General features: G+C 44.8%; 1 protein-coding gene across 9 annotated transcripts in view; it reads right to left on the bottom strand.

The window, feature by feature from the left end:
- Nucleotides 1-23468, bottom strand: part of EP400 (E1A binding protein p400) — a 131751-nt gene that overhangs the window by 65320 nt on the left and 42963 nt on the right. For all 9 annotated transcript variants that reach the window (XM_030821700.1, XM_030821702.1, XM_030821707.1 and 6 more), the window contains 12 exons: nt 22610-22750; nt 22001-22079; nt 21260-21309; nt 20515-20572; nt 17787-17876; nt 9557-9664; nt 8451-8641; nt 7876-8053; nt 3027-3163; nt 1503-1672; nt 1019-1193; nt 769-905 (listed from right to left, as the gene is read on the bottom strand). In XM_030821700.1, coding sequence (XP_030677560.1) covers nt 769-905; nt 1019-1193; nt 1503-1672; nt 3027-3163; nt 7876-8053; nt 8451-8641; nt 9557-9664; nt 17787-17876; nt 20515-20572; nt 21260-21309; nt 22001-22079; nt 22610-22750 — 1514 coding nt within the window. The remainder of the gene's footprint in view (nt 1-768; nt 906-1018; nt 1194-1502; nt 1673-3026; nt 3164-7875; nt 8054-8450; nt 8642-9556; nt 9665-17786; nt 17877-20514; nt 20573-21259; nt 21310-22000; nt 22080-22609; nt 22751-23468) is intronic.

Genomic DNA, 23468 nt, shown 5'->3' with positions numbered 1-23468 from the left:
GTGGCACGGGGTAGGGGGTAACCCTGCAGCACTGCCTCATGGCTACGCCCCTAGCAAAGAGTGAGGTGTGATGACTAAGCACAGATAAATTTCAAATCCTCCAAAACTTGATTTCCAGGGTTTTTCGTGTTTCTTTCATCTAAACTCAGGAAAATGGAAAGCCTGACAGATCAAAACCATGCATATCTGAAGACCTCGGAGAGGGTCAAGGGGGGCCCACACTGTGTCAACTCGAAGGGCACAGCTTCTGGCACCAGCACGTCCCTGCCAGACAGAGGCACAGCGGCTGGCCATCACATGGTGTGCGTTGCACGGCGCATTCCACCCCATGCAACGCACCACTCATTGCGCCGCAGACACCAGCATGCCACCTCCGGTGGACCACAGCCGACCCAAGTCCTGGGGCCTCCAGCTGGCTGTGGGAAGGCGAGCTGCTCAATCACCGTCCTTCCCGGATGAATGGAAACTAAAATTCACAGATTTCTCTGGACAACACAGGGAGCAGCACCAGGACACCACCCTACACGTGGGCAGCTACACAGGAGTGGGGCTTCTGAGACAGGAAGTGCAGCAGGGCCAGCATGAGCCTGAAACAGCTGGAAACACCTGAGGCCACAGAGCCTGCTGCCCCCGGGAGGGTGCCTCGGCCTCCAGCTCCAGACACCCAATCCTTACGGAAAGGAGCTTTATGCTAAGGCCACAGAAAGAGCCACTGTCCCTCACAGGCAGGGACAGCAAAGGGGGCACATGCCCAGAGCCCACACTCACCCAGGTTGTAGGATAACATCCTCGTATAAGGCTTTTTGTCGGTTAGAAAGGCGACACTTCAAAACATGCTCATATTTCTTTGTTAGCTGCTTTTCCACATCTCTCTTAGTTCTCCTCAAAATAAATGGCTGTGTTACCTGAAAATAAAAAACTGTTTACTGTTTTCTTTCCAAAAATGCTGCTGTAACACGTTTACAATGAGGCATACCCATGTTTAATTAATTAACTGAAATGGCAGAACCCAACCTACCCTGTGTAACCTTATGACCACCTTATGGTAGTAATCCTGGCTCTCTTCACTGGGGGCCCTCAGAGGGGAGCTCAGGTAGGGCCTGGAGATCCCTGGGACCAGGAAGTGCACCATGGTCCAGAGCTCCAGGAAGGTATTGTGCAGCGGCGAGTCGATCAGAAGCAGGCGTTGTTGGCTGCAAACAGGACAAGAGACAACACTGGAATTCTACAGCCACGGGGCTGGCTGCAGCAGCGTCTTCTCTGACAATGTGTGAGAAAAGGGACAGTGATTTGACCGCGAATGTCAACGTGCATATGCCTGAAAAGGGGGGCTGCACTGACCCAGCTCTGGGGCTCTCTGGCCCATGTGCTGGGATGAAGATGAAAAGCAATTCTCTAGCTCAAAGGCCATTGTTTGTGTCTGCAATTACACAGAGTTCTTCAAGAGAATCTTTTACATCAACAGCAAAGAACACTCAATGACAAGCACGTAACACACAGACCTCTGCAGGGTGAAAACCGCTTCCCAGTGCCTCTCGGTCATGCCCTTCACGCGCTGCATCTCATCAATGACCAGGCACTTCCAGCGCACTCGTGTGAAGGCGGTGAAGCCCCGGAAGAACTGAGTGTAGGACGTGATGCAGACGTGGAAGCTGTTGGGTTCGGCCCACTCCTGCAGCACAGAGAGGATGGCTCAGTGCCTTCCCACTCCACTGTCTTCCAAAATCACCTTGAGGACACACGCTTCCCAAAGCTCACCACCCAGTGACTCCGTTCCCACCTATAATTTTACTCGCTTTTTTAAATAACTTGCTATTACCGCACAGAAAATGGCTGTGTTTATGTTTTTATCTCTTCCTCTAGGGGTCTAAAGCAGTTTCGTTGACAAATTAAGAAGCTATTTTGCAGGCGCTGACAATTACCATTTGGAAAATACTGAGATTATGGCAGAGGATCCTGAAGCAGGGCGAGCTCTTCTAGTATCTAATCAAAACAAGGGGAAGTGTGCTCAGAAAAAAAAGAGATGTCAACATCTGTATTGCAACTGACTGCATTATACGCTTTTTAAAAACAAACTAAAAGCCAGACATAGTACTATGGCTTGAACGTGTTCCCTCCAAAACTCATGTTGAAATCTAATGCCCATGGTGGTAGTATTAAGAAGTGGACACTTCCCTGCTCTCAAGGATGAACTTGTGCAGTATGAAAGGGCTGGAGGGAACCAGCTTGGACCCTTTTGCCCTTCCATCCCTTCCGCCATGTCCCCTCCAAAATGTGCAGCAGCAAGGCCCTATCTGGGAAGTGGAAACCAAGCCCTCACCAGACACTAAATCTGCTGGCATCTGGATCTTGGACTTCACAGCCTCCAGAACTGTGAGAAATAAATTCCTATACTTATAAATTACCCAGTCTGTGGTATTTTGTAATAGCACCAAAAACAGACTAAAATAGTAAAAAAGAAAATACTACTGAAAGCTCCCTTTTTCAGTAAACACTACTCAACACAATGATGTCTAATGGTCCAAAATGTTCTACTCAATGGAAAACTGTGATGAATCTACCTTCAGTGACCTAGTACTAGAAACTATAGGGCAGACAAAAATCTTTAATAAGTTAAAATTTGTTCCAGAAACGTTATCTATTAGGCATGTTGTGGAAATGCTTCTATGTGTTTTAAATTCAGAGCTGGGAGCACCCAGCTGCTCCTCTGTGCCTGTGGAAGCCAGCAGGGCCTCCAGGGGGAAAGTGTTGCACCGCCCCAGAGAATACCATTTCCGGAGGAAACTGCCCCACTTTCTGGGCAGTGACACTGAGCTCTGTGCACACCTGGCCCTCCTCACAAGGAACAGCCAGGCAGATGTGGTATTGTCTATGCTTTCAAGGGGAACAACATAAAGGTCTGTTAACTTATGAATGAGTGGTCTTTAATAATTCCATGAATAAGCACGTCTTCACATTTTTTAACGTGTCTTTTATAAAAATTAACATGGCTTTCTGTTTAGCTTTATGTTTAAAAAAAAAAATACCTGTCTCTTTGCTTTGAGTTCTCTGTGGCTGCCAATATATGAGAGGATTTTGAGTCCGGGACACCAACGTTTCAATTCAAGCTCCCACTTGAGTATGTTACAACTTCTCACAACAACAAGATGGGGGCCCCAATTACCTACAAAGGAAAAAACAGAATTTTCCACATCAAAGTATCTGTCATGTCCAGGCACGTAGCACTGTGTCTGACCAGAGACGCTTCATCAGTATGAGTATGTGTCACATGAGCCACCGCACGAATAAGACAGACTTGGGGGGAACAAGTGCATTCATCTGGAGCCAGCACACTGCCCAGAAGCTGCTCCTTGGCCCCCAGGGCGCTGCTGCACAAGCACCAAGCCTGGACCAGAGGAGGCCTCAGTAGGCACACATTGAATGAGCAGTGCCAAGAAGACACTGGTGTTCATTCAAACCACAGAGAACCCCTCCAAGAGCCCGGGAGGAAAGAGTAACACTCAGAAAGTGGACTCACAGACTAAGAGAGCCCCAGACCCTGCTCAAGTCCTTCCCACAAGCCAGGCATCCATGCAGCAGGCATCTAAACTGTGTTTTGTTAGCCAAGGGCTTGTGTCCATCACTGCTTCCCAAGCTTTAGTCAGGGCACATCCAAACCATCCTAAAATATGTTGTTTCAAATTTCACTCCAGAAAACTAAGATTTTTTTTTTTTAAGATGGAGTTTTGCTCTTGTCACCCAGGCTGGAGTCCAACGGCACAATCTCGGCTCACTGCAACCTCTGCCTCCCAGGTTCAAACGATTCACCTGCCTCAGCCTCCTGTGTAGCTGGGATTACAGGCACACGCCACCATGCCCAGCTGATTTTTGTATTTTTAGTAGAGATGGGCTGTCACCATGTTGGCCAGGCTGGTCTCAAACTCCTGACCTCAGGTGACCCACCTGCCTCGGCCTCCCAATGTGCTGGGATTAAAGGCATGAGCCACTGAGCCTGGCGAGAAAACTAAGGTTTTTTAAGATTATTAGAGGAATACATACGAATTTCAACTTCTGTGCTATAAATGTAACATAAACCAAGTTACAAGACAGACTTAGCAGACTTTAAACAAATATTTACAACACATCCATCTACAGCCATTACTGCTAATACGCAAAGCATTCCTGCTGATCCTGGAAAAGAACCACCCAATAGAAAAATAAACAAAGGATATGAACAGAAATGTCACAAAGAAAAAAATATATCAGGACAATAAACTCTTCAAAAAAAGACACAACCGGCTGGGCGCAGTGGCTCACGCCTGTAATCACAGCACTTTTGGAGGCTGAGGCAGGCAGATCACGAGGTCAGGAGTTCAAGACCGGCCTGACCAATATGGTGAAACCCTGTCTCTACTAAAAATACAAAAATTAGCTGGGCATGGTGGTGTGTGCCTGTAATCCCAGCTACTCAGGAGGCTGAGGAAGGAGAATCGCTTGAACTCTGGAGGCGGAGGTTGCAGTGAGCTGAGATCACACCACTGCAATCCATCCAGCCTGGGCAACAGAGCAAAACTCTATCTCAAAAAAAAAAAAAAAAAAAAAAAAAGACACAACCTCAGGAGTAAGTAAACACAAATCAAATCCAGATGATATTTTAACCCTCAGTGAAAAACAAGATTTAAAAAATAAATAAAAAAGAAAGAAAAGAAAAGCTGGCTAGGCACGGTGGCTCACAGCTGTAATCTCTCTAATCCCAGCACTTTGGGAAGCCAAGGCAGGAGGATCTTTTGAGGCCAGGAGTTCGAGATCAGCCTGGGTAACATAGTAAGACCTCATCTCTCCAAAAAAAAAAAAATTAGCCAGGCGTGGTGGCATACACCTGTATTCCCAGCTACTTGGGAAGCTGAGGCAGGAGGGTTGATCACTGGTGCCCAGGAGGCTGAGGCTACAGTGAGCCATGATCACACCACTGCTCTCTAACCTGAGCAGACACCTGTACCAACACCTGCACTGATGCAGACCACACACTAAGGCAAAGCCACATCAGCTCCAGGGCCTGCTGGGCCTCTATCGTGGCTGACCCCAATCTTTCTGTCCTCATCCCCCACCGTCCCCTCACACCCCTCTCGCCCTCACACTGGCTTCGGTGCTGTTCCTGGACATCAGCTGCACTTGCAGCCCCCACCCCCACTGCCCCATCTCCCTGAGACCTTGCTCCAGCTGGCCAGGCTCCTGTCACTATGCTGGGTCATCAGCCCATTTCAAGGTTCATCTGTATCAGTGTGGGGTTCCTGAAAGCAGGGCTGCACCCTCAGGACCTAGAAAAGTGCCTGCGGTCTGTGACAGTCACCAGGTAAGGGGCAGATGAATGAACGCTGACTGATTCACTCATCTGTTCAACTGACAAAACACAATCCCCTAGTTTTAGAAGCACAGGCTACTTCCAGGCCGGGCACAATGGCTCATGCCTGTAATCCCACCACTTTGGGCAGCCAAGGCAGGCAGATCGCTTGAGCCCAGGAGTTCAAGACCAACCTGGCAACATGGCAAAACCCTATCTCTGCCAAAAATACAAAACTTAGCCAGTTTTTTGTTCGGTCATAGTGATCCCCCCACCTCAGCCTCCTAAGAAGCTCCTTAGGAGGATCACTTGCACCTGGGAAGTCAGGGCCGTAGTGAACCCTGATCATGCCACTGCACTCCAGCCTGGGCAACAGCACCTCAAAAAAAAAAAAAAAAAAAAAAAAGCTGGGCTCATGCCACTGCACTCCAGCCTGGGCAATAGCACCTCAAAAAAAAAAAAAAAGCTGGGCATGGTGTCTCACGCCCATAATCCCAGCACTTTGGGAGGCTGGGAGGTGGATGGATCACTTGAGCTCAGGAGTTCCAGACCAGCTTGGGCAACATGATGAAACCCTGTCTCTACCAAAAATACAAAAAAATTAGCCAGGCATGGTGATAAGCGTCTGCAGTCCCAGCTACTTGGGAGGCTGAGGCAGGAGGATCGCTTGAGCCCAGGAGACGGAGGGTGCAGTGAGCCAAGGGTGCACCAGTGCACTCTAGCCTGAGTGAAAGAGCAAGACTCTGTCTCAAAAAAAAAAAAAAAAAAAAAAGTATAGGCTACTTCCAATATTTTACTACTGTAACAGTGAACACTCTTTTAACCTAAATAATAAAGTAGTAAGGCAAGGTAGCTTTTCCATCTTGAAGTAACTATCCATATGAATGTATGCTATAGCACTACATCTAAATGGTGTGACATGGGCCAAAGACAGAAACAAATAATGGAAGAAAATATGAAGCTCAGAAGTTGATCTGCTTATGCTTAAAAACTGATCATGAGATGCACCGAGTTTTTCAAAACAGAAGGCAAGGAAGAGGTATTCAACAGCAATGCTGTGGCAAACTATGCAAACAGCTTAGAGGGGAACTGTTAAGAAGAACCTTCAGGCCGGGTGCAGTGGCTCACACCTGTAATCCCAGCACTTTGGAAGGCCAAGACAGGCGGATCACCTGAGGTTGGGAGTTCGAGACCAGCCTGACCAACATGGAGAAACCCCATCTCTACTAAAAATACAAAATTAGCTGGGTGTGGTGGCGCATGCCTATAATCCCAGCTACTCGGGAGGCTGAGGCTGGAGAATTGCTTGAACCCAGGAGGCGGAGGTTGCAGTGAGCCGAGATCCTGCCATTACAACCCCAGCAGCCTGGGCGACAAGGGCGAAACTCCATCTCAAAAAAAAAAAAAAAAAAGAAGAAGAACCCTCTCTGGAGGTGAAGGGACCCTCAGCCCTGCCTCTCTCTCTTTAAGCTACTTGGACTGAGACCCCTACCACAGGTGAAGGGACCCTCAGCCCTGCCTCTCTCTAAGCTACTTGGACTGAGACTCCTACCACAAGCCCACTGTGTTCCATTTCTTTCCATGCAGCCTTCAGTCAGAGCACCCATGGGGTCATCGCTTCCCTAAGCTGACCCTCCTAATTTAAACGTGTCCAGCTTTACGTTCAAAGCTCAAATGTAAAGACGAGGCCACGTCCCCTCTTCTCTACAGCAATAGCAAAGCCTACTTTAAGTCTGGAACATATAGTGGGAACCACATTCCAAGATGTTTACTGAACACTTCTCTTACAAGAGCAAGAACAGTGAAACCTTGTCCTACATTAGAGACACAAGTCACACCTTCTTCTGCAGCTAGGCACAGAGCAGGAGACTGGGGGGGGCACCTGACCCAAAAGCCAAGAGAGGAAGGGGAGTGAACAGGGAGCTGACTCTAAAGACTGGAAAGGAGGCCAGAGGGCCTGCACAAGCTGTGTGCCAGCTAGAAGTGTCAAGAGGGTGAAGAACCAGTTGGGGCTGCCATGCAGAGGCTGAGCCCACACAGCGTACCCAGGCCCATTCCCTAAGGAACCAGAGCAGTGGATCGGAAACGCTGCCCCACTGACAGGTGAAATCCAGCAAGAGGGACGAGAGGAGGCATGCACATGATAACATGAAAAGGATACAGTGAGCCAAGATGCATGCCACAAACCACTCCACATGGCTGAGAGCCCAACAGCGGGTTCATGCCAGTCTAGAAGCAGCAGGGGAAGTGGACCACCTGCCCTGCTGCCCACACACTGCACAGTGACCTGACCCTGGAGTCACAAGGTTCAGTCATAGCCTGACGAGTCTCTGTATTGTATTAGATTTTTCACTAATTGTTACTGGATGTTAACTGTGAATCAGTTTTTTATTCATTCATACAATGAATACTTCTGAGCCTCAATTTGCTCAGGTCAAAGGACAGGAGCAAAGAAGTAGATAAGATAGCCAAGTCCCCACACTCCCATCAAACACACTGGCCTATGGGTAAGTCCTAGCAAATAGGTATTGTTCAAAAAACTAGCAAACTCTTACCTTCGTTACAAGCTAGGTGGGCAAAAAAAGCAATGATCTGCACTGTTTTACCCAGCCCAGCTTCATCTGCCAATATGCCATTGAGATTCTTCCTGTAGAGTTTGGCCAGCCAGTCCAGGCCAATCTTCTGATAATCTCTGAGAGCCCCATACAACAAAGACGGAGCATTAAACTTGACCTGCAGTGATGAACAAATCAAAGAATGACTGCTCGTCAAAATAATCACCCAAACTTTTTCTCAAAACTGAAATCAACAGTCACATGATAAACCAATTAGAAAGCCACAAAAATGATCTACAGAAAACAGGAAGAGGAAGAATTGCTTCTTTTGGAGACCGAGTCTCGCTATGTCACCCAAGCTGGTCTTGAACACCTGAACATCTGGGCTTAAGCAATGCTCCTGCCTCACCCTCCTGAGTAGCTGGGACTACAGGCACATGAAGAATTGCTTTTTCTGACAACTCTGCAGTTGGGATAGAGCACTTCACTGGGAAGAGGAAAAGCTTTTCTCATGGCTAGGCTATGTGCTCTGTCTCTCAAAGGCCCATCCCACACTTGAAAGCCCAGTGCCTCACCGAGGTTGTGACCCGAGCACTGCCCTTGGGCAGGATGGCTTCAGCCACCGCAGTGACGTCCGCGATGTCCTTGGCGTTTGGCTTCCCGATATTCATCCTCTCGGCAGCTTTGAACTGATCCATGATGAAAAGCGAGTCGATGAGAACCAAGTCCTTGCGACTCTCCCTGTTGCCTGGGCAGTCATCTGCATCTGTAACGACAATAAAACAGAGAAGTGGGGGCCACTGAGAGGGCTTTATAAATCTAAACCTTTTTTTAAAACAGGAAAAAGTTTACAGAATCCAACTACTTCAAATACTGAAATAGGCAATAATTTTTTATCTGTAATCCAAAACATCTAACAATGCTATCTGGATAAATGGGAGAGAACTCTCACGAAACTATCAAACCAAGGACCATTCTGGAAAGCCCTCCAAGAGTATAATTTGCCCCAAATAGTCTGGTACTTTGGAAAATGTCTCCATAGCAATTAGGAGCTGGTATCACAGAGAGATACACATAGGTGTCTCAGGGTTTAGGGATCTCCCCTCTATCACCAAGAAAGAAAAAAGTGGAACCCTTTCCCAAATGTGGGAAACTGGGAGGAGGCCAAACCCGCCACTCCTTCCTCTGGTCCTGCTGGCAGCGTGGGGTCTGGTAAGGCCTGACCTCCTCAGGGCTCCGGTGGGCCCCTCCCCAACTCGCATGCAGGTATCTCACTGTCCCAACAACTGGAATGAGAGCAGGAAAGGCAGACCTTTTCTGGTATGCTCCATGCATCTGTTTAGAAAGTCTAATACCAAGTAAAATAAACTACTCAAAACTGGTGTGTTAAACAAACACAGCACAGCCTGAATAAATATGATATCTAGGTCCATAAAACAATGATGTTTATAAATCTAGAGAAAAATATTTTTACATCCTTCACAACATGATCAAGTGCCAGGTTAGTAAAAGCACGGAATTTAATAAAATTCTATTCAATATAAAGATACTTATTAAATATTTCTAATTTTTCATTTTATCAAACTAAAAGAAATTTTCTAAATCTTATTTTAAGTCTTTGTCTGTAAGTATTCTGGCTTCTGCTTTTAACCCTGAATTCTTCCAAAGGCTGGGAGCGCACCTTCCTCTCCGCTTGTGTCCTCCCCATCAGGCTTCGGCCGGGGCCACTGAGAACTCGGCAGGAAGGCACCTTCATACAGCTTCATCAGGTCCAGGAGGGGCAGCTCAGCTGCAGAGGGTTGCGGGCAGAAGGGCTGTTACTTTATAACAACAACTGTCATTTAAATTGGGAAGGAGCAGCGGCCAGGAGAACCATGCTAAGAAGGGCAAGGGGCTCCCTCTCACATGTATTCCTTTTTCCAGCTTTAGATCACTCCTTGGAAAAAGATTATATTGTCTAAAAGCACACTTGTTTTTTCTAAAAACTAACATCGTTGCCCATTACTGATGAAAGGTGTAAAATATTTTGTTGGGGGATGCAAGGGGAATGATGAGAAATTACTTAGTAGGTGCAACACACATTTGGGTCATGACATACCAGAGACCCAGACTTCACCACTACACAGTACAGCCAGGAAACAGCACTGTACTTGTACCCCAGAAATTTATGCAAATTAAAAAATGTATAAAATATTTTCTCTATAAAGATGAGAATCTTTGAAAGAAATTCAATCGTATTCACAAAAGATTTAAAATATCTGAAATAATCTAAATGAACAGTAACAGTATAGACTAATAAATAAAAATGTAAAAAATGAACACCATTGATAGGAAATAACTGATGAAGATGATACATAAAAATATAAAACATCAAATTAAGAAACAAAAAGCGAAAATGTCAAAAAGTATGATAAAACATAGTTAAGCTTTTTTAATAAAACACTCACCCTAATTGCTTAAAAACAAATACCACACATTAATTAAATCCCCAATCACAGTGGGCAAAGAATATGAAGCTGTTACATACACAAAAGTATAAAGGGCAATAAAACGTTTTTGCATTAATCATCCCTGGAAATCAGTGCACAATTTGTTTAGTATCAAATTATCAGCCATCTTAAAATCATAACACTGGGAAACTATTGTGAATTAGATACTCTCACATGCTGCTGATAATGGCGTAAACTGTCTGGATTTTTCTGGAAATCACACGGAAAGCTCAAGGGCTTTGGAATCCAATGCCCTCAACTTCATCATTTCCCCCTTTAGTGAGTCTATCCACAGGAAAGACAGAAATGTGAACCCAGATTTCTGTTCAAAGAATGTTCACACAGTGGTAGATCTAACAGGGGAAAACACTTTAGTTGGGCTGTGTACTTGTTATATGTGAGCTTGTCTGCATCTATATTTTATGTCAAATAAAGACTTGAGCCAAAACAACAAATGCCATGGACAAGCACCCTAAAAGGACCATGTTAAAGGCACTGTCCACTTGGGACTAGCAAAACACTCTTTGAATTCATTTGCTCAGGATGTTAAATATTTGCCACACTGACTTGATGGGACACGGACGTAATGGAGCCCAGTGAAAGTAAGTGTTGGCTGTGGAATCCAGGTGGTGTGTCCATGGTGTTCCTAACAAGGTTCTTCACCTTTCCTGTCTGATGCTTCCAGAGCAAAATGCTGGGATGCACCACTACAGCATATGATGCTATATGTAAGTAGGAAAAACAAGCCAAACCACCAGAAACTTCCAATCACAAGATAATTCTGTAAGGTGTCCCAGAACAAACAATACATGGAAATCAGCCTCCACATATGGAAATGAGTTAGAAAATGAAATCGAAGGAAAAAACCCGTTTAGACAGAAAATTAAATACAGTCGTCCCTCAGTATCCTTGAGGAGGTGGTTCCAAGGCCCCTCTCGGATACCAAGATCCAAGGATGCTCACGTCCCTTATATAAAGTAATGTATATTTGCACGTAACCTATATACGTCCTCTCATATATTTTAAATCATCTCTAGGTTACTTATAATACCTAATACAATGTAAATGCTATGTAAACAGTTGTTACACTATTTTTTTTGTATCTTTTTTGTAATTGTTGTACTGTTATTTTGGCTTATTTGGTTTGGGGAGTTTTCTGGCTGGCTGTTTTTCTTTATTTTTTTTTTTTTTTAGAGATAGGGTCTTGCTATGTTGCCCAGGCTGAACTTGAACTCCTGGGCTCAAGTGATCACCTTGCCTCAGTCTCCCAAGTAGCCAGGATTACAGGTGTGAGCCACCACACTCAGCTGTGTTATTTTTTACTGTTTTGCTTTGTTTTGTTTTCGGTAAATATTTTCTATCTGTAGTTGATCAAATTCATGGATTTGAAACCCATGGATATGAAGAGCTAAATATACTTAGAATTAAACTTTCAAAAATGTACCCCATCTCTGTGAAGAAAGCTCTAACAGGTTCCTGAAGACCGTGAAAGAAGCCTTGACCCAACGAGAGGCTCTGCTCATGGATTCAGCTCGACACCATAAAGACAATGGGATCCCCAGGAACCCACCTCCTGGTGTTCACTCCCACACTGACCTGGCCTGACCAGTGTGACCACCATATGTGAGAATGACAGTAGGTGACTTCCAAGACTCAGCTACAAAAGATACTACAGCGTCCATCCTGCTCCCTCGCGGATACTTGCTCTGGGACACCAGCCCCAGGTCAGGAGGACACTCAATCTGCCTTCAGCATGCAACCAGAGCCCATCAGCTGGCAGAATGAACCAGCCTGGAATGGCATCCTCTAGCCTGCCACATCAAGCCTTCTGAAAACCATCTTCACAGGAGACCTGCGCCACAACCACTCAGCAAGGCTGCTCCCAAACTCTGCCCCGCAGAGAGTATACAGCGCTAATTTAACAGGAAATCTAGTAAGTCAAGAATGCACACTATAATCAGATAGCCACTACAACAAGAATACAAAAAGCTAACAGAGAAGAGGAAATGAAATAATTTGTAAATACTTGACTGATGCTTTAACCATAAAGAGATTGACTAAAGAACAGGTGAGAAAATACAAAATAAATTTTAAAATTGTGATAGATCTAGGCCCAATTATTAATAGAAAAGGCTTAAATTTAATACAAATGTACTAAACACTCCAATTTAGAGACATAAGGATGTTAGAATAAACTGCAGGGCAGAGAAGACCAACTATATGCTGTTTACAAGAGACATGCTTTATAAAAGAACACAGATCAGAAATTAACAGAAACTCTCTCTAGAGGAAACTCCCTCAGTGTCAGGCCTAAAGTAACTGCCACAATAAAGTTCCAATAAATTGTCAAAAATCACGAAGTACACTAGGAAACAATGTACCGTTAGCAGAAACCAGGATTCATAAATGACAGCAGAATCAGACCTGCAAAAACGTCACCCATGCAATTATCAGACACAGATTATAACATTTTATATTTGAAGAAATAAAAGAGACGACTGAAAGTCTGAATACAGAGCAAGAGATAATTTTAAAATTTCATGTAGGTTTTCTAAAAAACCATTGGGAATGTCTTAAAACAAACTGGTAACTGGAATTTAACACTTAATCAATGGGTTAACAAAAGACTAGGAAGAGCTTAAAAGAGAATTCATAAAATAGAAAACAGAAGTGATAAAATTATCTAGAATCAAGTAAAAATGATGACATAATAGGATAACAATTCTAAATCTATATATGCACATACTAACATAGTCTCACAATACATAAAATGAAAACTGACAGAAACTTAAGGAGAAATAGGTACTCATTATCATAATGGAACATTTTAACATACTCTCTCAGTAATTGATAGGGCAACAACACGAAAATCAGTAAGGATAAGAAGAACTGGATAATGCAATCAACAAGTTCTAGCTGGTGGACTCAGAGAGAAAACTGTACCATAACCTGATGAATGCATGTTGTTTTAAAGCATGTATGGAATGTTTATAAACTGGTCCATTCAAAACCTACCTCAACAAAATCCAGGTCAGTGAGAATCCCATAAATCTACTGTCTGATCAAAATGCAATTAATGTAGAATAATAATAAAAATATATATTGAAAACCCTGTATTATTTGGAAATTAAGAAACGTCCTTCTAAATAACTCATGAGTCCATAAAAAATATATGTGGGGAAATCAGAAAATATTTAAAACTGAATAATAAACATGATATCCAGCTAAAGCAGTATTACAGAAAAATTCAGACCCTTAAATGTTATATTAATGAGCTGATGAAAATTAGTAACCTAGTAAGCTAGTCATCCAAGTTAAAAACTCAGAAAAAGATGTTTTTAAAAAAGAAATACTAAGAGCAGAAACAAACAGAAAACAATATACAGGCGCCAGGTTAAAAAAAAAAGAAACTGACAAACTTTTGACAAGACTATCAAGAAAACAGACAAGCATAAATACACAGTATTAGGGGAAAGAAGGGACATACATACAAACACAGCCAAGATCGGAAACACTGTAAGGAGAAATTATTGACAATGTATGCCAATAAATTTTAAAATTTAGATGAAATAAAGAAATTCTTAGAAAATGTGACTATCAAAATTGACTATGAAGAAAAGAAAAAGTCATATTCCTCAATTTAATGTATGAGGGCCAGGCGTGGTGGCTCATGCCTGTAACCCCAGCACTTTGGGAGGCTCAGGTGGGCGGATCACCTGAGGTCAGGAGTTGGAGACCAGCCTGGGCAACATGGTAAAACCCTGTGTCTACTAAAAATATAAAAAATAGCTGGGTGTGGTGGCTGGTGCCTGTAATCCCAGCTACTCAGCAGGCTGAGGCAGGAGAATTGCTTGAACCCAGGAGGCAGAGGTTGTAGTGAGCTGAGATCATGCCACTGCACTCCAGCCTGGGCGACAGAGCAAGACTGTCAAAACAAACAAACAAACAAACAAAGCATGCAATACCCATCTACAACAGAAACACTGGGGCTGGGCGCGGTGGCTCACGCTTGTAATCCCAGCACTTTGGGAGGCCGAGGCGGGCGGATCACGAGGTCAGGAGATCGAGACCACGGTGAAACCCCGTCTCTACTAAAATTACAAAAAATTAGCCGGGCATGGTGGCGGGCGCCTGTAGTCCCAGCTACTCGGAGAGGCTGAGGCAGGAGAATGGCGTGAACCCGGGAGGCGGAGCTTGCAGTGAGCCAAGATTGTGCCACTGCACTCCAGCCTGGGTGACAGAGCGAGACTCCGTCTCAAAAAAAAAAAAAAAAAAAAACAACAGAAACACTGAAGAATAGATACGAACTTCATTAATCTTATAAAAATATCTACAAGAACCCTATACACCATGTCCATTCATGAAACATTAAAGGTATCATAGTCATCCTGAGAGCAGCAGTGAAGAGCACACCGTAGGACACATCAGGCCAAGGCTTCCACACACTGCAGATCCTCAGAACAACACTGGTCATCCCATTTACAACTGAGAAAAACACCACGGAGAGCTTAGACAACCTGACTGAGGCCATGGGGTCAGTAGGCAACAAACATTAGGTTTGAACCATGCAATTATGACTCAACACTCTAACACTCTGCCTTTCTACTGAAAGTGTTCCCTTTCAAAGCAAGAACAAGCCAAAGTTGTCCACCACTAGCACGAACTCAACACTTTACTGAAAACCCTACCTAACACAAAATGGCAAGAAAAAGTAGTATAAAAGGAACAAGGATTATAAAGGAAAAACTCTTCAGAGAAGTATACAAAGACTTTGTATACAAGACTATACAAAGACTTTGTATACAAGACTATACAAAGAATTAACGGAGTTCAGAAAAGCTGCTGAGTATAAGACAAATAAAATCGACTGTACTGACACATACCAGCAATATATTTAAAATACAATTTTAGAAAATACACCATTTAGCACAACTTTTAAAAATATATAGTACCTAGAATTAAATCTAACAAAAAAGACACAATCATTAAATTTTATGGAAAGCTATTTAGGAAGACCTAAGTAAAGGAGTGAACTATATTTTGATCACAGACTGGAAAGGCTGAACTTCATAAAGACAGCAATTCTCACAAAACACCCATTAATGCAATTAAATTCTAATCAAAATTCCCAACAGGTTTTTCGGTGAAACTTGATGAGCTGATTCTAGCATGTTTCTGAAATAGTCCCCAAACAGACAAGATCCTCGTAATGCAGAGCAAGGCAGAACTTACCTAACCAGACATCAAGAACTATTATAAAGCTGTAGTAAGAAAGACAGTGTGGTATCTGTACAGATTGGTACAAATTTGCCAATAAAAGAGTAAAGATTCCAGAAAGAGCCACGCATAGAAGGAAACCCGTTTTACGTCTGAGCTGGCACTGAAGATCAGTGGGGAAAAGATAGCTTTTCAATATGGCTTTCCAAATATGCATTTGGGGGAAAAAAAAGGAAACTGCACTCATTTCACAATGTAAGAGTAAAAGCAGAAAAATTTTAGATGATATATCCTTGTGAACAAGACTGACAAATTCAACTACAGTGAGTCCTCACTAAACATCATCAATAGGTTGGTTCTTAGAAATTTTAACTGAGCAAAATGACGTATAGCTGATCGGTGGACAACTTGGGTTGGAACTGTGAGGGTCCTCTTCCATGCAGATTTTATCCATAGCAGGACCAACCCCTTCCCCTCCCCCTCACTCACTCCCTCCTCATCCTACTCAACGTGAGATGACGAGGATGAAGACCTTTATAATTATTCACTTCCACTTAATAAATAGTAAATGTATTTTCTCTTCCTTATTTTTCAACATTTTCTTTTCTCTAGCTTACTTTGTTGTAAGAATACAGTACATAATATTAAATACACATAACATACAAAATAGGCCAGGCACGATGGCTCACACCTGTAAACCTAGCACTTTGTGAAGCCAAGATGGGAGGCTCGTTTGAGCTCAGGAGTTTGAGACTAGCCTGAAATCCCGTATCTACAAAAAACACAAAAATCAGCCGGGCGTGGTAGCACGCACCTGTAGTCCCAGCTACTCGGGAGCCTGAGGTGGAAGGATTGTCTGAGTCCAAGAAGTCAAGGCTGCAGTGAGCTGTGATCCGCCACTCACTCCAGCCTGAGTGTCAGAGTGAGACTCTGTCTCCAAAAAAAAAAAAAAGGGAAAAGAAAAAAACCACAAAAAATATGTGTTCATCGACTGTTTCATGTTATTGATAAGGCTTTCAGTGAACAGTAGGCTATTAGTAAGTTTTGGAGGAGTCAAAAGCTATATGCGAATTTTCAACAGTGCAGGTGGTGGGGGCAGGTTGACACTCCTAATCCCCACATCGTTCAAGGGTCAACTGTATAACAAAACCAATTTTTTTTTCCTCATGGCTATAATAAAACAACATTAACGTAACGTCATTTCACTTAAAGTTGCAGTTTCCAGGAACTTACTGACAACGTTAAATGAGGACTTGCTGTATGCTAAAATTAAGAACGCCTTTCATCAAAAGGTACTGCAAAGAGTGAAAAGACACAACACCAACTGGGAAAATGTCACTGCAACACAAAACTGACCAAGAATTCATGTCCAGAATCTATAAAGACCATCACCAACAAGTCAATAAGGAAAGAAAACTCAACACCAAAATGAGCCAAAATGAACAAAGGAAAAGACACGAAGATGCTTCACTTCATCAGTTTTCAGAGAAGTGCAAATTAAAACCACAAGGAGATACCACTTTTTACCCCCAGAGTGGCAGACAATATCAAGAGTTCCTGAGATGTGTTACAGCAATGAAAGAATGGCAATAAAATTAAAATATATATATATAAAATTTTTTTTAAAAAGAGTTCCTTCCTGAGATGTGGAGCTTGGCACACCCACTCTAAACAACAGTTACTCTCCTGCCCTGAGCACAGGCAAGCCACTCATGCACATGCCTGGGGAATAGGAGAATGCTCACAGCAAACCCAGGGAACCAGGTGAATGGCCACCAACAGCACAAAAAATAGTCGGTGACATATTTACAAAAAGAATACTGCCTGGCAAAGACAATGGATGCATTGATAGCAACACCTAACACTGTGGCTGAAACTCAGGACATCCAGGCTGAGTGGAGGGCAAGCCCGTTAAGCTGTGGTGGGATTCATTCGCATGAAGTTCTCACACACTCAAGATGAACAGTACATTCAGGGAGACACATGCAGGTGGCAGGGAAGAAAGACAGTCAGGGAAAGTCTGACACACAACCCAGGAGGGCCAGGACCTCCAGGTCAGGAGAGAGAGCACCAGGAGGCACACAGGGACTGTTTTCCATAAAACAAGCACTGCTGCTGTTACTCAATATATTATTATTCACATCTCACACGTTTTAAATATTTCTTTGTACTTACTGAATGTTTAATAAGGTAGCAACAGCCTACCTTCCTTGGCTAAATTAGAAAGTTCTGTCTGGTGGTCCACAATGCCTTCGTTTGCTTCCTCCTCTTCAATTGTTTCCTCTTCGTCATCCACTAAAATGGTTATCAGCAAGCGTCACTGACAGGCAACACCACTTGAGTGTCTGTTACTCATTACACACTATAAGGCTTCAAAATTATTTTGCATAGCTATTAAATAAATTGAAACTGAGCTTTTAAACTTCTCAGGTTAAATTTAATTAAATGAGCAGGAAACTGGAAGCGTATTTCCCCTTCCACTTCAGGCTGTGAATGACAGCCCTGGTTTTTCCACACATGGCAGACCTTCTTCAGGCCAACATACGGAATGCTGTCAACCCTCCTACCTTCCCGCAGAGCTCCACTGTGGAAAGCCCACAAGCGTGCCATCTGGGATCACCATGAAGTCATCGTCGCCCATCTCACGAGGCCCAGCCACATCAGCCTAACACTCTCCTTGGCTCTCCTGTCCTCCACAATCACCAGCCCAAGCCCGCTCCGCTCTCTTCAGCCCTCCAGCCCTGAACCTCACGCTTCACTCGCCATAGAGATTTTGGCTCCTGGCAGAGAAAAGAGCAGCTACCAGCATCCCCACAGCCAAACTCCCTCTGTCCACAGACCCTCTCCCGACCTGGGGGCCTGCAGGGGGCCTGCACCGTCTCTCCTCTCAGCTGGCTCTTAACTTTTCTTCTCTCACAATCTAACATAACATCTGTCCCTTCCCACCATCAAAACTCCTCCTCATTTCTTCACTACAAGACCCCCACTGCCCACCAAGAAGGCCTAGGCACCTGACCCCAACCACACAAGTCTCTGGGCCTCCGGGTGCTGCCTTTCCTGACTGTACTCGACACCCTGGTGGCTCGCGACAGGCCTGGCCGTCCCTTCCTCTTGGAAATGCCTTCTGACATTCCTTCTGCCTTCTGATCACTTGGTTTCCAGAGTGGAGAGCTTTGGAAAAGAAAAGTGAAGAAGACCTCGGGTGGTTAATTTGGCCTTCTCTGAGTTACCCCTAAGACATCTTTAGGTATTAAACAGAAGTCAAATAAAAGTCTGTTTCAGTACAGTTGAGCACCACATAATGACGTTTCTGCCAACAACAGACCGCATATGCCGTGGGACCCTGTAAGACTGTAATACTTTATCTTTACATGACTTTTTCTATGTCAAGATATGTTTAGATGCACAAATACCACTATATTCCAATCACCCACAGTATTGAGGAGAGTCACATGTGTGCAGGTTTGTAGCCAGAGGCACAGGCTGCCCCATCAAGGTTTGGGTGAGTACTTTGTACCTTCACATAACAACAAAACTGCCCAGCAACGCATCTCTCAGAATATATCCCCGTTGTTAAGAAACACATGACTATACACAAATGTGCTCCTGAGAATGTGAGAAAATAAGGAAAGTGGAGAGGTCAATTTACATAAAGCCGACCACAGCTACCAGAGTTCGGGCCAGAGAAAAGGTGTTCCTCATGAAGAAATGACCTAATCCTTTCCAGGTAACAAGAAAGACACAAACCTACTGTACTCTGTTGTGCTTCTCTTGTTGTCTGAAAGGCCAGAGTTCAATCCATCCCCAGTGCAGGATGGTACTATCTAGAATTCAGCACCAGGCCAGGTGTGGTGGCTCACACCTGTAATCCCAGCACTTTGGGACGCTGAGGCAGGTGGATTACCTGAGGTCAGGAGTTTGAGACCAGCCTGGCTAACATGGTGAAACCCCATCTCTACTAAAAATACAAAAATTAGCTGCGTAGTAGTCCACACCTGTAGTTTCAGCTATTCAGGAGGCTGAGGCAAGAGAATCGCTTGGCAGGGGCCTGAAAATGCCACCACAATGCTGTGCCAGTCCTGGGCCATGTGCCCCCAGGCTCCTCACTCATCTGCCACACTGCTGTTTTGTTTCTGTCATATGCAGCAGAACTGAATACTGCCAGTTTCATGCCAACAATCTGGCCAAACTCCCTGTTGACTTCCAAATAAAAACCAACACATACCAAAGATCAATTTTCAAAAATTTGGAAAAGTTAACACACTTCACCAAATTAAGCCAATAAACCCACACTGATGCTGATCAAAGAGCCGAAGAAGAAACTGCAGGCCTTACCTGGCACCTGACAGGAACCACCACACAAACACCCAAGAAAGTTTCTCCAGCCTCTCTACTCCTGCTCCCCACTCTGTCTCTAAAAATCCAGTCTAGTCCTGAGGACTTCTGTACTCAATCCACATGGGTTTGGAAATAGGTCATGGCCGTGGGCTGTCCCCAGCTCACACACTTGAGTGCTCAGGTATCTGTTCTCATCTGAACGAGGTGCCAACATCTAAAATTCCCATGAGTTTCTCCTGAAATCCCAATGGCTGGCAACCATGGGTCTACCACAGGACATACCAGGGCCACCTCTCAAGGACAGAAACAGGCTTGGCCCTGTGCCACAGGAGCACGGGGCCCCAACACTCTCCAAGATGCACCCAAGTTTCCAAACCTCAAAAAGCAGATACAACCATGTTGCTCCAGAAAACATCCCAAGTCCTCTAGAGATACCAAAAAGTACTCTATACACTGAGAGACATCTGGATAAATACAAAGGTTGAACTTTCCAACCAGCTGAAGATGACAAGACTAAACCCCAAGTCGCCACAGCTCTGTGTCATCTCATTGGCAGCCCTGTAAATGACAAAGATAGCACTGAGGGGGAACAGACCTTCGTCATCAGTCAAAGATATGCTAGCTTTTCTTTTTCTTCCAGACATTCCTGAATCCTGAAAGAAAGAAAGAAAAACCACAGGCATGAGATCCAAACACTCAGAATGGGAAACCAAGACAGCAGTGTCCATGGGACGGGGGGAGCCTCGGGGCAAGCCTGCTGGGCCGCCCTCAGCCTCCATTTGGGGTCGGGGCAGGGCAGTGGGGGAGCGAGGACATGATCAATGCTCACTGTGTTCAGCTGTCACTGCCAAATTAACACCCCACGTGAGACTACGGCTATAAAGCACCAGTTTATTTTAAAAGCAGACTAAGTCTATAATGAAAGGGAGTAATAGGCCGGGCGCAGTGGCTCACGCCTGTAATCCTAACACTTTGGGAGGCCAAGGAGGACGGAATGCCTGAGCTCAGGAGTTCGAGACCAGCCTGGGCAACATGTTACTAAAATACAAAAAAAAAAAAAAAAAAATAGCCAGGCGTGGCCGCGTGCACCTGTAGTCCTAGCTACTCAGGAGGCTGAGGCAGGCGATTTGCTTGAAACTGGGAGGCAGAGGTTGCAGTGAGCCAAGATTGTGCCACTTCACTCCAGCCTGGGCGACAGAGCAAGACTCCGTCTCAAAAAAGAAAAGAAAGGGAGTAATAGTCACAGCCTACAAATTCCTCTGGATAAGAATGAAAAGGCCCACTCTACTGGAGCTGCTTCTATTCCTTCTCACACAGCACAGTAACAACCCCAAACTTACCAGAGAACTTTCCTGTAATGCGTCAAATCCTTTAGGTCTCAATTCTTTCCCTAGAGAGACAAGGAGCACAGTTCGTTCCCAAGGCCCCCCATGCTTGGCAAGGGCATCTCTGCTTTCCAGGCAGGGTCCTCCTGCCTCCACCCACGTGCAGGGAAAGGAGGGACACATGAGTTCTGCCTCCTCCTCATCATCATCACGCAGGGCAGTGGTTTTTACTAATTTGCGGCTCTATGACTTTCAGCAGCAGCCACCTCTCAGCCTCAGGTTCCTCATCAATAACGGGGAAACACAATGCCCACCCTCCTGGGGGCGTCCTCAGAGGCAAATGAAACAGTGAATGCTGCCGCCACTGGTGCCGTGCACAACCTAAGTGGAGTGGCACATAACGAGTGGAGGCAGCTGCCGAAGAAACATCAAAGGAAGAATGACAGGGAGGCGTCACCCAGCCAGGCACCCAAGGATCCTCCTGCATGGCAAACACCTCAGGAAGCTCCTCACTCACTGTCCAGGGACTGAACCCCAGTTCTGTGTCCCAGAGTTTATCAACTTGGGGGTGCTGACTCACACTAGCACATCTCAAAAGCACTGAAGCATAAAACTAGCATGGCCACACAAAGAGAAATGTAACAATCAGGCAGCTGCCTGATGAGCAGATGTCCTCTGTGGGAAGCCACAGCGCCAGGAGACTGCCTGCTGAGAAATGAATCCAAACAAAGTACCACCCAAGCGTGGTGAGCCTACCTCTCCTGGAAACTTTCTGTAAATTTAAGGCCTTCTTCCTTTTTTCTTCTAATTCTACTTGTAGTTTTATTTCCACAACCTAAATGCAAAGGATTAAATGAATCAGCACATTACTAAGGATGGGAATTACAGACGTTCTGCATACAAAACACTAAAGCACGTAAGCCGAGTCTAAAAACAGTGTTTTCCAGCCTCGTCAGTTTGGTGCTTTTTCATTTATTTCATACTAACTACATCCTGCCCAGGTTCTATTAGGTGGTGAGGTAAGAATTAAAATTTCAAAAAAGGAAAGCAAGCGAGCGAGCGGCCGCTCTAGAAGTAACTGTGGTGGTGACTCACGCTAACCCTGAAACAACGCCCAGAGCCCCTCCACGGCATGAAGCACCTCAGAGGGCAGCCACAGCTGAGATGCATCCCCCGCGCAAGACAGACAGAGGCACGAGCAGCTCATTCAAAGGCCAACGAGCAACAGCCCAAGAGAGTGCACACATTGCCAGCTCTGGTGCTCGAAGCTTCCTAGGCAAGGTGCCCGAGCTCTGGTCTCAGGAAGCGGCCTCACCAGCTCCGATAGGCTGATTCTTACGACCCCATGACAACTGCAGCACTCGCCTGTTCAATATTCGACCAAAAGCACTCTATCTCCCGGGCCGTGGATGCGGCTATCCGCCTCAGTCTGCTCTGCTCTTCCTTCTTCCCCCTTTCTTCACGGAGCTGCTTCTCCTCATGATGGCGCACCACAGTTCTAACGAGCTGGTGAATAAAAGTGCAAGAATTGTATGTTGTACTCTATGTCATGCTGGAAAAAAAAGGATATGTAACTTTTTTTAAATCTTCTCAGGCTAAAATTACGTACAATTCACTGTCATACACATCCTTGTATGCTCTTAGGGTGGATTAGGAAAAACATGACTACAAGCAAAAACCACCATCAATATTTTGCTTGACTTTTCTAGAAAGTGTTTTTATATTTTTCACCAAATACACATTGTTTTCCTCAAAACTAGAATACCATATTGTGCTATAATCTTCCTTTCCCATTTAATAGATGGTTAACATCTCTCCATTCAATAAACATGGGTCAGCATCTCATTTCATGAATGCTGCACCAGTTATAGAAATTATTGGGCTGCGATAATTCACATTTTTAAAGCTTTTGCTTTAAATTGTCAAACTGCTTTCCAAAAGTTTAGACACTTCACATACCCACCAACAGAACCTCAAATGGGTGGAGAGAATTAAGATGAGAAAACCTTTGGAGCCCTGAGAGGACAATGGCTGTCACCCCCACGCCCGTTCTAGGGATGGAAATGCACTCAATTACCACCGGGACTCTGTGCCCATGCCGTGCTCCCACTCAGCCTCCAACGGGGCTCACTGTCGTCAGCACAGGCCCTGATCGGGGTGGGCTACTCTGCGGCCTCTCCCTGTCTACCCCAGCGAGGCAGGAGGCACAGGGAAGGGCAGGCCT

Source organism: Nomascus leucogenys, chromosome 10 (assembly GCF_006542625.1).
Source record: "Nomascus leucogenys isolate Asia chromosome 10, Asia_NLE_v1, whole genome shotgun sequence".
NCBI classification, from domain to species: Eukaryota; Metazoa; Chordata; class Mammalia; order Primates; family Hylobatidae; genus Nomascus; species Nomascus leucogenys.
This window is presented reverse-complemented; position numbering and strand designations above follow the sequence as displayed.